This window comes from Strongylocentrotus purpuratus, unplaced genomic scaffold (assembly GCF_000002235.5).
Source record: "Strongylocentrotus purpuratus isolate Spur 01 unplaced genomic scaffold, Spur_5.0 spur5_scaffold_21, whole genome shotgun sequence".
Taxonomy (NCBI): Eukaryota; Metazoa; Echinodermata; class Echinoidea; order Camarodonta; family Strongylocentrotidae; genus Strongylocentrotus; species Strongylocentrotus purpuratus.
In genome coordinates this window covers 24,284,526-24,301,688 of record NW_022145607.1, presented here as the reverse complement: position 1 = coordinate 24,301,688, position 17,163 = coordinate 24,284,526, and the positions used below count along the sequence as shown (strand labels likewise).

At 38.9% G+C, this 17,163-nt stretch overlaps 1 protein-coding gene across 1 annotated transcript; it reads right to left on the bottom strand.

The window, feature by feature from the left end:
- Positions 1 to 244: 244 nt before the first annotated feature.
- Positions 245 to 5,783, bottom strand: LOC115928007. The gene is made up of 5 exons (XM_030994506.1): positions 4,722 to 5,783; positions 4,107 to 4,208; positions 3,410 to 3,568; positions 2,681 to 2,895; positions 245 to 1,643 (listed from the first exon to the last, which is right to left on the bottom strand). Exons 1-4 carry the CDS (start codon positions 5,738 to 5,740, stop codon positions 2,712 to 2,714), a joined length of 1,464 nt encoding a protein of 487 aa, XP_030850366.1. The 5' UTR covers positions 5,741 to 5,783; the 3' UTR covers positions 245 to 1,643; positions 2,681 to 2,711.
- Between the last annotated feature and the right edge of the window lie 11,380 nt (positions 5,784 to 17,163).

Genomic DNA, 17,163 nt, shown 5'->3' with positions numbered 1-17,163 from the left:
CTTTATCGGCATCGTTATTCTATAGCATAAGTCTCTTACGTGATCGCATTTTCAATTCTTCCTATCCAAGGCGTTCGATGTCGCTCATGCCTCCGATCAGGATTATTCACTTTTCCTCACCATTTTCAGTCTGTGCAAATATTCGCCCGTCACGAGACCATGTCCACGAGATCGCTTCACACTTACAAGCTAGTATATCAATGATTGGCGACCCATCTTAGGTCTTCGTTGATGAAGATTTTACTCCCTTTTGACGCTATCGAAAGCATTTTTTATTGAAATCAATGTACCACAGGGGAAAAACATAACTGTCGGCGAAATCTAAAAGCCCACAAACTCAAATCATACTGAGTTTATTGATACATTACAATCCATATTAACATAACCGTCCTTCAATGAAAAACATACATGATAATGGGCGATTATGATTTCAACCTATTCAATCATATGGAAAAACCATACAGTCGAGATTTCTTGGATATCTTGACTTCAAAATCACTTTTCCCAAGTATAACAAAAGTATAACAAAACCAACTTAAACTTCTGATAATGCATCAACACTTGTTGATAATGTGTTCTCCAATATTTCCTATAGGAACGAGGCATTATAGTTTCTTACATATCAGATCACTTCCCAGTGTTTACAAAGTCATGTACCCCATATTTCTAACATAGTCAAGCCTGATATTCAGAATAACATATTGGGTTCACGTGATATGTCAGAAGATAATTTAGCTATAGACTCAAAGCAAGTCTGATAATCACTGACCGGTCTGTAATTCTTGACAATAATGATGCTAATGATGGTTGTAACAAGCTAGTTTATATAATTATGACTTTATGTGATATCTATATTCCATTGAAATCACCTTCCAAGTCGAGTTATAAAAAAGTACCTGAATCCTCCTGAATCACTAAGTCTATACTTAGATCGATTAACCGGAAAAATAGTATTTTACAAATATAAATAAACAAAAACACATGAATCTAAACTAAAAAATACTTCCAATTGTAATACCTTGACATCTGTAATACATAGGGCAAAACAGAATTATTACTCTACCCAATTCACCACACATAAAAAGACATAAATTCAACCTGGAACATTATCAATAATGTTCTCAGAAAAGGTGAAAAGAAACAATTCGAATTAAGTAAGATCGTCTACAACGGAACCGAAATAAAAGACCCTCTCGGCAAAGCAGAGGCATTCAACTTTTCGGTGTGAATTTAGGGCCAGGCCTTGCCAGTAACATCCCTGCTACAAATAACTGTTTCCACTCGTTCCTAAGAAATTCAAATCCTCAATCATTATTTGTTGTACCTGTACATGAAACAGAGATTATTGATATCGTGAATAACTTAAATGTAAACAAAGGTTCTGGTTATGTTATTTCAAATTATCTCCTCAAAACTAATATCCATGAAATAGTCTCTCCGTTGACATTTGTATTTGATATGTCTTTAGTAGATGGCATAGTACGAAGCAAAATGAACATTGCTAAGGTAATACCAGTCTTGGACATGTCACTCGGGGGACTTGAAACTCTCTCACTGATGAGGGGTTGCCACCCCCACCCCATCGACGCCTCTGGCCCTAAGTAAGTCCAGTCAGACAATCAGAGCACGATACGCCTTCGGCGCTAAAGTGGGATAAGAGGGAGGTAAAGGAAAGTAGGATATCAAAATAATCATTGAAAATAATTAGGATGATGATGGGAATGTAATGAACGAACATGACAATGCAGGCGAGGAAGATAAAAGGCTACACGGTACCGTGTTTGGGCTACCATTTGGCAAAGCGAATAAAATCCGAGCGATTCTGTCAACAAACACCTTCTATAATATTGAATAGTCAAATAGCTGAAGCTGGTCACGAAAACAACCAAGATGCCCATTGAAGTAAGGTTCCTGTGTTAATTAGGAAAAAGGAGTTTTGTTTTGATATCAAGCTCTAGTATAAACGAACCATTCTTTCTTTTATCACGAACTATGTTTCAAATATGCCCCATCCTCCCAGAACAATGCAATTCATCAGTGTTTTCTTTAGTCTTAAATTATTGTCCCGTAATATTGTGCATAAACAGATTAAGTGTGAGTGATATTTCAATCCCAGTACAAGGCTTTAACGATGGATTTACCTGACCTGTATACCAATAAAGTCCTTTATCAGGTAAGTATAGCCACACATCTATTTTTTTAGAGCACTGGGCTTATACAAACTGCTGTCGAAAGATTAGTTTTATTTTTTTTTGGCTCACGCTTTTGACTTCCGGACTATCATGCAAGTATCAACGATTTTAAGATCATAAATTGTTTTTGCTCTGTTAAATGATAATCATTTCATGTCACGGTTACATTGCAGTCGGAATTATTACCTATCTCCAAGTGACGTAGAATGGTCGTTTTTGTAATTTTTTAGAAACATAATTTTCTTAAATCTAAAATGATTGTTATCTAGATGATAATTGATAACAATATTTTACAATGTACGGTGCCGAATCAAACCTGCTGCTACATCGCAACTTACCGCTTGACTTAGATTCGCAAGGAGAGGCCCGGAGGTAGGATACAAAGAACGAATACGATGAAATTTGTCACGGAACAGTACGTATAGGATGCATTCGTAAAGAATATCTTATTAAATTCGGGAACATGTCCCATCAAAAACATATCATACCTCACTCCATTCATCGCGTTCATTATTGCCGTCATGATGTAACATCGTCCAGCAGGTACACAAGATACCCTATTGTTTCCCCTCTTGCTGGCAATGGAGATGCTGTCTCCATTACGTCACCAGTCAGCCCATCATAGCAATACCAACGACCTGCCTCTTTGAAGATGCATGTGAAGTGGTCTGCTTTGTGAATCGTCATACCCTGTAACGTGTACCTGTAATTTATGTTTATAATTTCAGAAAAGGAATGAAGTAACAGAGAAAATAAATGGTCAATACATCCTTAACGCAGAGGTCTAATACAGCGCGGTTTACATTATGAGTCTTGAAATCTGCTTTAAATTTACATGTAATGTGATAGACGGTAGAAAAAGCATGTAATCACATGTTCATTGAATATCACAACAATAGTTCATACTGTACTCTAAAATAAACATGTAATCAATATTCCTTCTTCATGGACATTTAGCTGAATACATTAACAATTGCTAACAAATGCTAAGTAGGCTATTATACCAAGCTGAAAATCATAACTTCCTCCAACCTATTTGTGGGTATGATTTTGAGCTTGCTATAATCAGCCAATATTGCTGCTAAAATAACTTATGTTTTGAGGGACAACAATCATGTTTTAGTCTCGAAATGGCTAGTGGCATAATTTTTATGTGCTGTTGTAAAATACAAAATATAGCAAATGACTTCTATAATCCATTGTTTTAACGACAATACCTTGCGGTTCCTAATGAAACGTTGTGCTGAAACATAAGGGTAACTCGGGCTGCACCCTTCGTTCTGGATTGATAGATGATAGGACTAAAGCACAGGATTGGTGGACATATGAAGTGGTCGAATTGTCGCTCTTCCCACTTTCTCTCACCCGAACAGCGCCTGTAAATTGATATCATCATTAATATTTGATATTAAGACATGATCATACATTTTCGTTCTCACAAAATAAAACAAAATATTCCAATGTCCTTGTCATTCAAATGGAATACAGTTTCAACATACAATATATTAGACTGGTGGAAATTATTGAATGATCGTTCTTAAAATATTACAACTAACTCAAATCACTATTTTACCTTCAAAGGTATTTTCACACAGGAAATTTTGCTAATCGTTTTGAAATTTCCGTTAGTGTACATGCAGAGCAGAATGTGTAGGCTGTAATTTTTAGATAATATCAAATATGTGCTTAAAAATTGACATAGGCCTACTTGCAGCCTGTATACCAAATACGCCAGTTTGTAGGAACAAAAGTTGCAACGTACAGTGTTATATATAAGAGGTATGACCAAACTATTTAATAGCGAACACCTTTGTCAAATAGTTTTTTTTTAATTTTTTCAATTTTTGTAATGTGCAAAAGTCCTGATGAGTTTATACTAGTACTCGACGTAAATTCAATCAATGATTAACGTACTCTCCTGTGGCAAGTGGTATGTGGCATTGGTGACACGGCGGTGGGGCAATCCAGCAGTTTAGCGCATCTTGCACCGTGCCTCTCTTACCGTCATTTGTAGACCTGTACATGTTTTTAAAATATAGTTTTAGTTCTATAATACTTTAGATAAATTGTCAAATTATATTCCAGTATTTATTTTTCCTTTTTGCGTGGTGAAATAATCTACAAATGCAATCAATATGTTAATCGATCCCCCGGAAATGATTTCTTTAACATGAAGGCAGTGTTAAAAAAAAAATCTTCTATTGTTATCATTATTATTTGTTGTTGTTGAGGGGGGTGAAATAATGACGATTTACATTGTAAGTATTCATCACAAAATTCCTAGAATCATTATATAATGTTTTCATACAGTGTTTGTTCTTTCTCTAATGGAGAAATTTTGTGATATCTTTATTATAATGATATTGATAATAGGAGAGTGGTGAGAACCGCTTGTGGTCATTATTTGGCGTGATCAAAATCCCTACCTGTTCATATATCAATTGTGTTACATACCAATCTTGAACTATTGGCTATAACGTTCTATTTATTCCAACTTCAATTTATTTATGCCAGGTACGTTGGTCTTACCCGAGTTCTATGGATATGCTTCTCCTTGTCACGACGGCTTGTCTGCATGTTGGGCTGGAGCACCTCGATGTCTGCGTGTTCGCCTGGAAAACGTCCAGATGTCGTACAAACATGTAGAATTCAGACCCATATGCGTCCCATGTCTGCGGTGTGTACATCTCGAGTTCAAACTGGCAAATTGTATGTAGCCACTCTAGTTTAGCCAGGGTCCACTCTTTCGCGACGCATAGGTCAGCAATATGCAAGATTCTTCTGCTCTTGATGTCAGAACTCTGCATTAGTGTTTCTCGTAGCACGCTTTGCTGCTGGTTAACTTTGGCGAGTATGACCATGATGTTGTCTATTGTACACGTGTTTGCTAGTGTGACATCTTTTCCTTTGTACTGGATTCTCCCTCCCCACCTTGGATAATCTCCGCTCCGCCGCTCTCTTTCTGCTTTACGGCATTTCTTCTCTTTTGCTTTTTTCGCTTTACCTTCCTTTCTGTTAACCTTATTGTCGTCGTGACGCTTCCTTTTGTTCCATTCTTCTTCAGGGTTCGGAATATCTTCTTTTCGTGAAGTTCTAGCACGTTTCGAGGACTTCCTGTTTTTGACGATGGGGATGTCTGCGTTTTCTTTGTGAGGGGGACACTTTTTCTTTTTCTTTGGCTGCAGAATGTCTTCATCACGAGGTGAACGGAAGTACTTTCCCTGCCTTCTAGGAGTGGAAGTATTTCTGCCTTCCGCTTCCACATCGACCTTTCCTTTGCTAGGTCGCAACTGTGTCTCCGCAACTCGACCCCGTACGTTGCAGTACGCAAATCTTATGAACTTTCCAGGAGTCAGCCTGGTCCTTCCCCCGGGAACGGCGTCCTTTTTCACAACACCAAACCAGTTCTCCACAAGAGAGTTTGTATCTCTATTGGGAACGGGTGGGTCGAACAGGATCAACTTTTTTGCTGGAACATATCGGGTCAAGTCGCCGAAAGTGACAGCACTCCACAATGGATACACGTGCATAAACCCATCCAGCAGCATTGCAGTTAACCCAGGTGTGAAGTATTCGTTCCCAACAGCTTCTGATGACTCATGTCGTACTGCATGCTCCTTCTCCTCCTTGAAGGCTCTCCACCAAGGTGAACTCTCGCGTATCGCCTTAAAGCGATTAACGACCGTCTTATCTTTGCATGAAGTTGCCTCTGTACTGGTGCCCTGAAGATCATCGATATCACTAGCGCCCTTGCGTGATATTTTCCTCTTCAGGATAGCCAATGATTCGGCCACTGCCGATGTCGCGAACTTGCTGTCCAGAACTTGACAGAAGTGACGGAATGTCTCCCTTGCCTTGCTGACATCGTGCTCTGTCTGAAGTAGCGCAAACACATGTAGGCAGAACTGCTTTACACCGTGGTCTTTGGTGTGCTCCTTCAGTCGCCTGCTCACATCTTTCAACATGTGGGCCGCACATATATGGGGGTATGTGAAACTTGTTACCTTTCCTTCTGACAGTTCGCCTTGCACAAGCTTCCAGGTTCGGATGAGGTACGTCTTCGTTTCTTCGCTATTGAAGGCATGGAGAACAGATTGAATCAAGGCCCATGAAAAATCAACCTCGACCCTTCTTGGCAAACCAGCCTTCAATTTCTTTCCTTTGGATATTGTATTGACGAACCTGGATAGAAAATGCTTTATTTCAGACGCATGCTGATCGTTGGTAAGCATTTCCGCGACGGGGATGCCAGACCTTCCAGGTATAGGATTTTTCATAACTAGTGCATAGTACAGCACTGCTTTCTTTTGTCCAGGGATCTTTTTTATGATGGACCCTGTAGCATCCAGGTAGAGGACTGGTTGCTGCTTCTTGGCATGTCGGATGTACAAGTCTAGCTGGTCATCGAGATGGAGGTGTACCTTGAATGGGTAGATGCTAAAGTACTGAACGAATCCGCCATCGGTGTATTGACCATTTGGGTGAATATCCTTGTACACCTCCTGCAAGAGTTTTACCTCCTGCAAGATGTCATCGTGGATTTTGTCCTTGTTCCTTCTATCTGCCAATATTCGCCGAAGTACTTCATGGGTAGCGCATGCACTTAAATTACCTGCCTCCTTTTCCTCCTTTGTCATTGATGCTACTGTCCGGTAGTACCACTTCGTGACCCCATCTTTCTCAAGCTCTGTTGCAACTTCCCCTCTTCTCTTTCCTTTGATGTGCCTCTTTTCTCCCGTTTCTTCACCGTGGTCTACGTTGCCCAATCTGTTCACGTCGACCCTTATCTTTTTCTGGCTTGTCGTCGGCTTCTTTCCTATAATGAACTTGTATTTGCAACATGTTTTGAATTTACAAAGACATATTGCCTTCGCATATGGCATATTATGCTTCCGGCTTCTTGGCAGCTTTACATGATTGTATTTGAAGACCGGGACACAACCTCTGTTAACATCTTGAAACTTCCTCGAATACAGTTCCGCCCACTGTCCCTGAAGATTGGACTTTTTCCCCGTGGGCTTGATGCTCTTCCACTCTTCTTGATTTAGACTGAAATGCCATTCATTGTCAGTACTATCGTCATTTTCGTTGTCAGATGTTTGTTTTCGGGGATACGGAAGAGTTGCATCCACACTGGATGCTCCGGGTGAATACTGCAAAGAATCCTCTTCTTGAGTGTCATACAGCTTTTCGCTGTTGGTCATCGAACAGGGTGGTGATGGGATAGGTGAAGGAGGGTGAACGATTTCATGTGCGTCCCTATCGTGTGGTGAATTAGCTCTGAAACATGCATCATTTCTGTCGGATCGTTGACCTTTATTTCCACTTTGTTTGGTATTAGTTGATTGGGTATTTAAGGTTACAGGGCACTCCGTGGTGCGGTCTTGGTTTTCTATACGATGCTCTTCCTGGATGTTTGTAACCTTGTCCCGCAGATTATTGGTGTTGAACCGCCATTGGTTGTAGAGCCACTTTCTGTTTATGAGGGTGTTCTTTATCTTCATTGCTTTTGCAATATGCGACCATATTCCAGTCACTATTCTATACCCTTCTTCGTGAAGACGATGGAAGTTTGGCCACGAAGCTAGAACGTTAGCTAGAAGATCATGGTTGATGCGACCAGGAACTTTCATCTTGAGCTTGGGATAGAACCTTTAAATAGACAAACAAAAGTATATCGAAAATACCGAAAATTGTGGCAATTGTCATTTAAATAATTTGTTATGTTTCATCAATAGATCATTGGGTGTATTAATATGTTTTTAAAGAATATCAGTTCGAAGTAACAAAAAAATACATGATAATAATGTAAATGGTAATGTCATTTAATTGCTCCATTAACTTTATCAGGATCAGCCGAAAGCAATTGAAGCTTTCACATACCCTTTTTATTTTATTTTGGCTTAAGGTAACAGAAGTATAAAACTTGAATTTGTTCTAATTTCTCCCAAATGATGGAGATATTTGTGATTGTATTGAATGACGCTTCTCAACGCTTTTCGATTAATTAAAACTTAAAGGGCACAAGGAGATATAATTTACAATCAATTTCACTTTCGAAATTAGATAATTCGTGTTTTTTATTATGAAACTTCTTATACATTTAATCTTATAGTGAAAATTGGTATAACAGTTGAAGTTTCAAATGTCACATTGGATAAACCGTATCAATTAAGTGATCACTGTAATAATAATAATAATGATAAATGGAAAACATGACAACGAAAATTGACAACATTTACATTTAAATCATCGTTATGAACTTATGATAACATTACTTCTTTGGAAAAAGGTTGTTGCGATCAAGAAATGGCTGGATTTAACAATTAAGGTAGACATGGTTTAAAAAAAAAAGAATAAAAGATTATTTCCCAATAATTTGGAGGATTCCTCTCCATTACAAGAATCCGCTACGATATTGTTAAGTGACATTTGTTTCTAACCTATCAGTTCAGAATGTTCATATACTATACAGTGCGTCCCAGAAAAAAAACGAAACCGAGAATTATCGATGTTTTATCATAACTTAATCACAATTATAATTAATAAATGACACAAAGTTGTAAAGCTTAGATCCTCCTTTTTCATTTGATGTAACCCATATGCTGCATATTTCACGCATGAGTGATTAAAAACAATCATTTGAAGAGAGGAAACCAAAAAGTCATTTGGCGGGCGGTATCTGAATTTCAAAGAGAAAATCACGTTTCTATAAAGTTCATTTTCTGTCCTTTCATATGACACCTCAATCAGGAAAAATGAGCCAGGAATAACAAATTTCTTTTTGTTTAAAGTAATGATTGCATTTCCATAATATGATTAAACGAGTTCAATTACTGGCTGCCTGCCGTAGCAACAAACAGAGTTGACAAAAGACTTAACTCCGTTTCGCTGACGATCAGCCATGCATCAAGTCTTAAGTCTTCTTAGTGCCGCCCGCCAAATGACTTTTTGGTTTCCTCTCTTCCAATTATTTTTAATCCCTCATGCTTGAAATATGCATCATATGAGTAGCACCAAATGGAAGAAGAGGTTCTAAGCTTTACAAATATGTGCCATTTATTAATTATTATTGTGATTAAGTTATGATAAAACATCGATAATTCTCGGTTTCGTTTTTTCTGGGACGCACTGTATATACGATTGAGTAGACCTAAGATTGAATAATTTTCATTAAAGGGGTAGTACAGTTTGGGTAAAACTGAATTTTAGTAGCCAAAACCTGCACCATAACCTATACAAACTAATATTTATAACTCCACCATGCTTGAAAGGTATAACACATTATTAACGACTAAGTCAAAAGCCTGTAATCATTCAAAACGAGATGTTGAAACGCAAGAGGGCGCTTTGTAAAGACGCATTGGTTTCAACCATTTTTTATTTTAAAAATGTGCATGAGATGTTCTGTTAAAATAAAGATTAAATAGGATGATTATCGACAGCTATTTAAATGCCACTTTTGAAAAATTGTTAAAAGTGTAAGCATTTTCTAATCATTTTTCAACGGCTGGTTAAAAATTATGTAATTATATTGGGCCCCATTATAATTAAAAATGGTTGTATTTCAGCCGTTTCTGAACCGGTTGTGATCAAACAAAGTTGATTATGTCATTGAAATTATCGTCAATTATTTCATAAATTACTTATTCCCATGGGCCCTAACATACCTACTAAGTTAACCTTTGTTAGAAACTACAATAATATCATATTGCGTACTTAGTGCTATATTAGACTTATAAAGGAACGAACTCAGTTGTTTTTTGATGGACCACGGTTCAGAGGACGCTCTTTAATATTTATTTATAAAAGAAGTAGAGGACAATTAAGTTCAAACTAGCGAAAAAGCACGAGTTGTCTTTCAAATTGCATATGACAATATATCTATTTAATGTACCACCACCCATAAATAATGTTTTTTTTATAAATGAGAGGTAACATTTTTTGTAGTCCATTCCACCAACAAGCTCAGAAAAATATGTTTCCCAAAAAATGATATGAGTGGAAAACGCATCACCATACTAAAGCATGTATGTCAGGGACGGATCCAGCCGGCGGCAGGGGAAGGGGCCAAGAGGGGGGCCCAATTCGTGAGAAAACATTTAACGGCAAAACAGCAAGCCGGTAAATAAACGGGGGGGGGGGAGCACTAATTTTGTTTTGCCCCCGAAAATTTGAAAATCGCGCCGGCCGATAATTCGTTCGATAATTCGTATCCCTATCTTTTACAGGACTCCACGCCAATGTATGCTCTACTCAATCGTTAATACTCCACTTTGAAAAAACCTTACGCGGGGCTGCAAGTAAAGAGTAGTCGTGATGCAGATCCTGCCCCCCCCCCCCACACACGTTTTTGCTCATTATGCCACTGTCCCTGAAAGGTGAGCCCCCAGGGGGTGTTTCATAAAGATGTTCGTAAAGTTACAAATGACTTTACAAACGACTTGAATATGAAGTGCCAGATAGGATGCCCAAAAATTTTCCTGATGTTTTCACAAAGTGTGACTATATTTCCAATAACCTCAATTAAATTATGGCAAAAAATATACTTTGTATTAAAAACATTTGTTATAATAAGAAGAATGTTAATCTACATCTGCACAGTTCAACTTTAGTTGATGCAGTTAAAAAAAGATTGAGCATCCCATTTGGCTTTTTATATAGGCTATAACTAAGTCATTCGCAAAGTCATGCGTAACTTTACGAACAGCTTTAAATAAGAAACACCCCCTGGAATTAATGTTTGCCCCCAAATCCCAAACTGCTTCCGGCGCGCATGAGAGGTGGTAATCAATAAGTATTGTTTATGAATTACACAACCCTTTGTAAAGTGCTGGTCATCTATTTGATATCACAGAACAGTACCAGAACTTAAGATTGTGTGTTATTATTCTTGCCTGGTGGTTAGAGAAGAAAACCAAGTTAAAATGTTTGGGCCTCGGGGATAAAAACTTTAGGTGTTTTAACAGCGTCCTTCCGCGTTATTGGTTGTTATTTGGATGAAAACAGGATCCCAATTCAGGCATTAAAATCTTTTTATCGTATAATGATAAGTGTTGGTTTCCAAGGATTACATCAAAATTTAGCCACTAAAATTAATTAAACATGACACAAACTTCTACATTTTAACTTGGCACTGCAAAATACATTTTATTGTCATAAATAATTACCTTCTTACAAGAGATGCGTATTGAAATGTCTTTCCCGACGGCTGAAAGCATCACAAGACGATGACCTGTAGAGTGTAAATTTAAGATAAATGTCATATGTACGATATAATCTGCTGATTCACATAGGTTTTGATTGGTTGCAAGGGTGAGACATTATTTTAGCATTCTATTTGATCATTGTTCAACGTGTACCAGTTGCTAAATTGCACTTAATCACAAGTAACGGTTAGGTGTCATTGACCTATCTTTACTTATTTACAAAAAGGGTTTTTATTGTTTAAAAAATGTTATCTCATTCCCCAGTAACACTTTCCTGCTAATCATCAAACCATTTCTTAACAATGACTCCTTATTAGGCAGTTGTACTCTTCTTTCATCACGCCGAACATAAACACATAGTGGTTTGTTTATTAGTCACGTGGCCTAGCGTCACATTTCTCGGTTAACGTTACCTGCCGGATATATACAGGGCTTCCTTATGATCTAGCTACTGGACGATATTAGGGTAGGAGTCCCCGGCAAATATTTAATTTAAGTGAATGGGGCTTGGGGCGCAGTACCGGAACCCTACATTAAATATAACGCAGAATCACTTGGATTCGTTTGAATACAAGCACCATTTTGACACGGGGCTTCATCAGGACATACTGAACGACATGAGTGTATATAGGAGCCTCCTGCACAATTTATATAAACATGTACGTGTGTGGCCGTGGGGCGTGGTGAGGTACTAGTTAGAGCCCCCACTTTCAATATAAGGTGAAATCATATTGATCCGTTTTTATAAAAGCAACACTTTGTGCACAGATGTAGCCCCGATAAGTGTTTGTGAGGGGGGGGGGGGGCAATTACATATGAGGTAAAATCACATTAATCATGTTATTTGTGGTACATAGTTTCCCTGAGACCAACTAAACAACAGCCCCAAGAAAAAATAAAGTATGTGGGGATAAACAAGGTAATATAACATTGATTTGTTGTTAATATAAAGGAGTCACTTTAGGTATACAGGGTTTCCTTGTGACCACCAACTGATCCATAGAAGAATAGGAGCCCCCGTTAAAAAAAAAATCATATCATGTGAAGGGGTGGTGCATGGCGTCGCGCAGGAGCCCCAAATTAGATTGGTCCATTTGGAATTGCTGCCAATTGCAACATTACTCATGACTAACCCGCCATTAGATTGTTTCATGTAAAAACAAAGTCATTTGGGTTGCTAAATTCAGTTTTGTTTTCACTCAAAGGAGACAAGTAGTAAATATTATGTTCAATATTTTGACAAGTTCCTTTACATACAATTACCCTAAAACTAAGAAAAGTTATTAAAACCAAAAGCCATTCGCAAATGACGATGGCAATTACTAATAACATACACAATTCTCAACAAATTTCAAACTTTCTTGACGTACTAGCCTATATAAGCTTAGATATTCGCTCATGATTCCATTTACCCTTATTATTTTGTAGCATTTAATTTATATTAATTATATATAAAGAAAGAATGTATAAAATTAAAACTTACCATATTTCTTGTTAGGGCCAGACCTTCTTCAGTTGTGCTGCATAAACGACAGATCCTTTCTTGTCGAGCTCTTAACTTTATAGCGAATTGGTATGAGAAGCTTAGCTTTTAATAACTGCACTTGCATCAAAGATCAAATTATAACACTCCTCAAATAGTTGAATTCATCACATCAGTGATTCCCAGAATTCTAGGCCATGAGTTATTTTGTTTGGAAAAAATGATGATAAACAGAGGACCGTCTACTTGGAACATTTACTGAGTCTGATTAAAGGGATAGTTGAGGTTTGGAAAGATGGTACAGTTTTGGTCAAACTGAAATTTTGGAACCAAAACCTGCACCATTTACATTACAAACTTATAACTCCACCATGCTCGAAAGGTATAAAATGATGATTAAATAGAGAGATCATCAACAACTATTTAAAAACCTCTTTAGTAAATTTTTGAAAAAGTGTAAGCATTTAAAAAATCTTAAATCAATATAAATATATTCGATCGAATAAACCTTGGGTCCCAAGTTTATTCAGATCGAATATATTTATTGATATTTCAGTTGTTGCTGAACCCATTTTGATCAAATAAAGTTTATTCTGTCATTTAATATGCTCTTTCAAATTTGACACCAATTTTATCATAACGTCGCAAAACAAATATATATTAAAGCGCCCTCTTTACCAATACTCAACTATCCTAGTTCTCTGGTAATCTATACCATACGTTTGTATATTAAGGGATCTATTAAAATTGTACAATTAACGGACGCCCCAGCCCCCATTCACGACACTCAACGAGTGGTCTCGCCCTAAAAATCTATGATATTCTAGACTATCTTGATCTAAAACAGAACCCGATTATCCCTAGACAGTACCCTATTATTCCTAGACACTGACCCCATTATGTTGTAATTATAAACATTGTCCGTGAATGACCACCCGACTTCAAGGAAACACATTCCAAGAACTATAACTCATAGCCCGAACCCCTGTCACGTGCACTGTGCATCACCACACCCCCTTATACCAGAACAATCCTGACAGACAGTTAACTATTGACCAATCAAAGCATGTTTAGATTCGTGCGCGGATCCAGGATTTCTTAGGGAGGGGGGGGGGGGGGGCCAAATTTGAAATTATGCGAGCCAAAATATTGGTACGTAATGATGACCAGCATTGACGTAATGGGGAGTACAGGGAGAGGCGATTTCCCCTCCCTCCCCCGCAAAACGCCGATGTTTTGATGTTTCATTAAATCATTAGAGAAAGAAGACGATTCGTTGTACCGTTCTCGACTCTTAATCCTTGTCTAAATTCAGTTTCCTCACCTCCTGCGCGAAGCGCGGAAAGCTTTGAAATTTAATTTAATCATGAGAGAAACAAGGCGATTCGTTGTACCGTTCTCGAAAATAATCCTCGTCTGAATTCAGTTTATGCCCTCCCGCGTGAAGCGCAGAAGCTTTACGTTTCATTAATTCATTAGAGAAAGAAGCCGATTCGTCGTACCGTTCTCGACTCTTAATCCTTGTCTGAATTCAGCTCCCCCCCCCCTCTTGCGCGAAGCGCGGAAGCTTTGACGTTTCATTTAATTATTAGAGCAAGAAGACGATTCGTAGTACCATTCTCGACTCTTAATCCTTGTCTACATTCTGCCCCCCCCCCCTCTTACGCGAAGCGCGGAAACTTTGACGTTTCATTAAATTATTAGAGAAAGAAGACGATTCGTATTACCATTCTCAACCCTTAATCCTTGTCTAAATTCAGTTTCCCCACCTCCTGCGCAAAGCGCGGAAGCTTTGACATTTCATTTAATTATGAGAGAAACAAGACGATTCGTTGTACCGTTCTCGAAAATAATCCTCGTCTGAAGAGGAATATCCCGCGCGAAGCGCAGAAGCTTTACGTTTCATTAATTCATTAGAGAAAGAAGACGATTCGTTGTACTGTTTCTCGACTCTTAATCCTCGTCTTAATTCAGTTCCCCCACCTCCTGCGCAAAGCGCGGAAGCTTTGACATTTCATTTAATTATTAGAGAAACAAGACGATTCGTTGTACCGTTCTCGACTCTTAATCCTTGCCTGAATTCAGCCCCCCCCCCCTCCTGCGCGAAGCGCGTAAGCTTTGACGTTTCATTAAATTATAATTAAAGAAAGAAGACGATTCGTTGTACCATTCTCGACTCTTAATCCTTGTTTGAATTCAGTTCCCCCGCCCCCTCCCGCGCGGAGCGCGAAAGCTTCGACGTTTCATTAAAATTATTAAAGAAAGAAGACGATTCGATGTTCCATTCGACTCTTAATCCTTGTCTCAATTCAGTCCCCCCCCCCCCCCCTCCTGCGCAGGGGCGTCGCTAGACCTTTTTCAGTGGGGGGGGGTGTAAAGGCCAACGATTACCGACAAAACTAGCCACCAATTACCGACAAAATTAAATGTCCAATATCTACAAATTCAAACCTATAAACCTGGGGCCGAAGGCTAAATTGTTTTTTCCTATGGACTACCTATAGTACTTGCATATGCGCAAAATTGTCATTTTCCTCGACGACATAAATATACGAATTATTTCTTCAGTTTAGTCAGCATCATAGCTATATATTTTAATGCAGGCGCGGAGCTAGGATCTAATTTGAGGGAGGGGCGGTAGTGAGCAAGAGAATCACTTAAAAGCGCGCTCATTAGGGGGTGTGGGTGATGGGCCTCCCGCGCAAAGCGCGGAAGCTTAGACGTTTCCTTAAATTATTAGGACAAGAAGACGATTAAATGTACCGTTTTCGACTGGTAATCCTTGGCTGAATGATGTTCCCCCCCCCCCTCCCGCACGAAGCGCGATAGCTTTGACGTTTCATTGAATTATTATAAAAAAGAAGACGATTTGCTGTACCGTTCTCGACTGTTTATCCTTTTCTGAATTCAGTTCCCTCGGTTTCCCCCTCTCGCGCGAAGCGCGGAAGCTTTGACGTTTCCTTAAATTATTAGAGAAAGAACACGATTCGTTGTACCGTTTTCGACTCGAAATAAGCCCTATTAATTTTGTCTGAATTCAGTTTTCCCCTCTCGCGCGAAGCGTGGAAGCTTTGACGTTTCCTTAAATTATTAGAGAAAGAAGACGATTCGTCGTACCGTTTTCGACTCGTCTAAATGAAGTTTTCCCCGTCCGCGCGAAGCGCTGAATTTTTGGCGTTTCATCACAATATAGAGAAAGGAAGACGATTCCTCGTACCGTTTTCGAAACTTATTAAGCCCTTTTTGTCTGAATTCAGTTTCCCACTCTCGCGCGAAAGCTTAGACGTTTCCTTAAATTATTAGAGAAAGAAGACGATTCGTTGTACCTTTCTCGACTCGTCTAAATAAAGTCTCCCCTTCCGCGCAAAGCGCGGAATTTTTGGCGTTTCATTACAATATAAAGAAAGGAAGACGATTCGTCGTACCGTTGTTGACTCTTAAACCTTGTTTGAATTTAGTTTCCCCGAAAATTCTCTGATTTCTTTAGCTGATATTATAGGAAAGTGAAACTTCGAGAAAATACAAGTATTGTAGTTGTAGTCACTCTCGAAGTCGTCAAAGCGGATAAGAAGTCACAGTTCGTAGGGAAATAAACTTGTCGGCCGACCGTCAATATACATCTCACCGACTTCAAACTTCTGCATTGATAAAGTACACGAGGATCGAGCAATAATACCGACACAGCTGACCCGACACAGCAACATATTTACCCGTGTCTTTCTCGACGAGACAACTCCACCCAACAACCCCTTTCTCTCTTTTACTCCCACTCCTCCTCTCTCAGACTCTTACCTCCCCCCTCTCTCTCCTCTTTCACCCCCCGTATCTTTTGTTTCCCTTTCACTCTTTTTTCTTCTTTTTTCCTTTTCTTTCTTTTCTTTCTTTTCCTTTCTTTCCTCTCCTCCCTCTTTTTTTTTCTCTTTCTTTCTTCTCTTTTCTTTCTTTTCTTTCCCTTTCCCTCTCTTCTTTTCCCTCTCTTTTTTCCCCTCCCCCTTTTCTCTTTTTCCCGACGGCAGCGCAATTTTACCGACAATATCCTAACAGGTGGGGGGGGGGGGGGTGTCGCACCACCCCACACCCCCCCCCCTTTGGCGACGCCCCTGCTCCTGCGCTTGTCTTAATTTCAAAAATGTTTTTGTCTGCTCCTTTTTCTTCCTAAGTCCTCTTCCTTTTCTCTTCTCTCTTTTTTTGGGCCAGCGTTTTTTTTTTTTTTTTGGGGGGGGGCGCCCCCACCGCCCCCTGGCTACGCGCCTGCGGTCAGATGAACATATTTTGATAC

Excerpts from the sequence above, each read along its gene's own strand:
- LOC115928007 (XM_030994506.1), bottom strand. The coding sequence starts at position 5,740 with ATGCTGCTGGATGGGTTTATGCACGTGTATCCATTGTGGAGTGCTGTC. Across the intron at positions 4,209-4,721 it reads AGCATATCCATAGAACTCGG|GTCTACAAATGACGGTAAGA; the intron begins GTAAGACCAACG and ends AAACATGTACAG. Across the intron at positions 3,569-4,106 it reads ATACCACTTGCCACAGGAGA|GCGCTGTTCGGGTGAGAGAA; the intron begins GTACGTTAATCA and ends ATCAATTTACAG.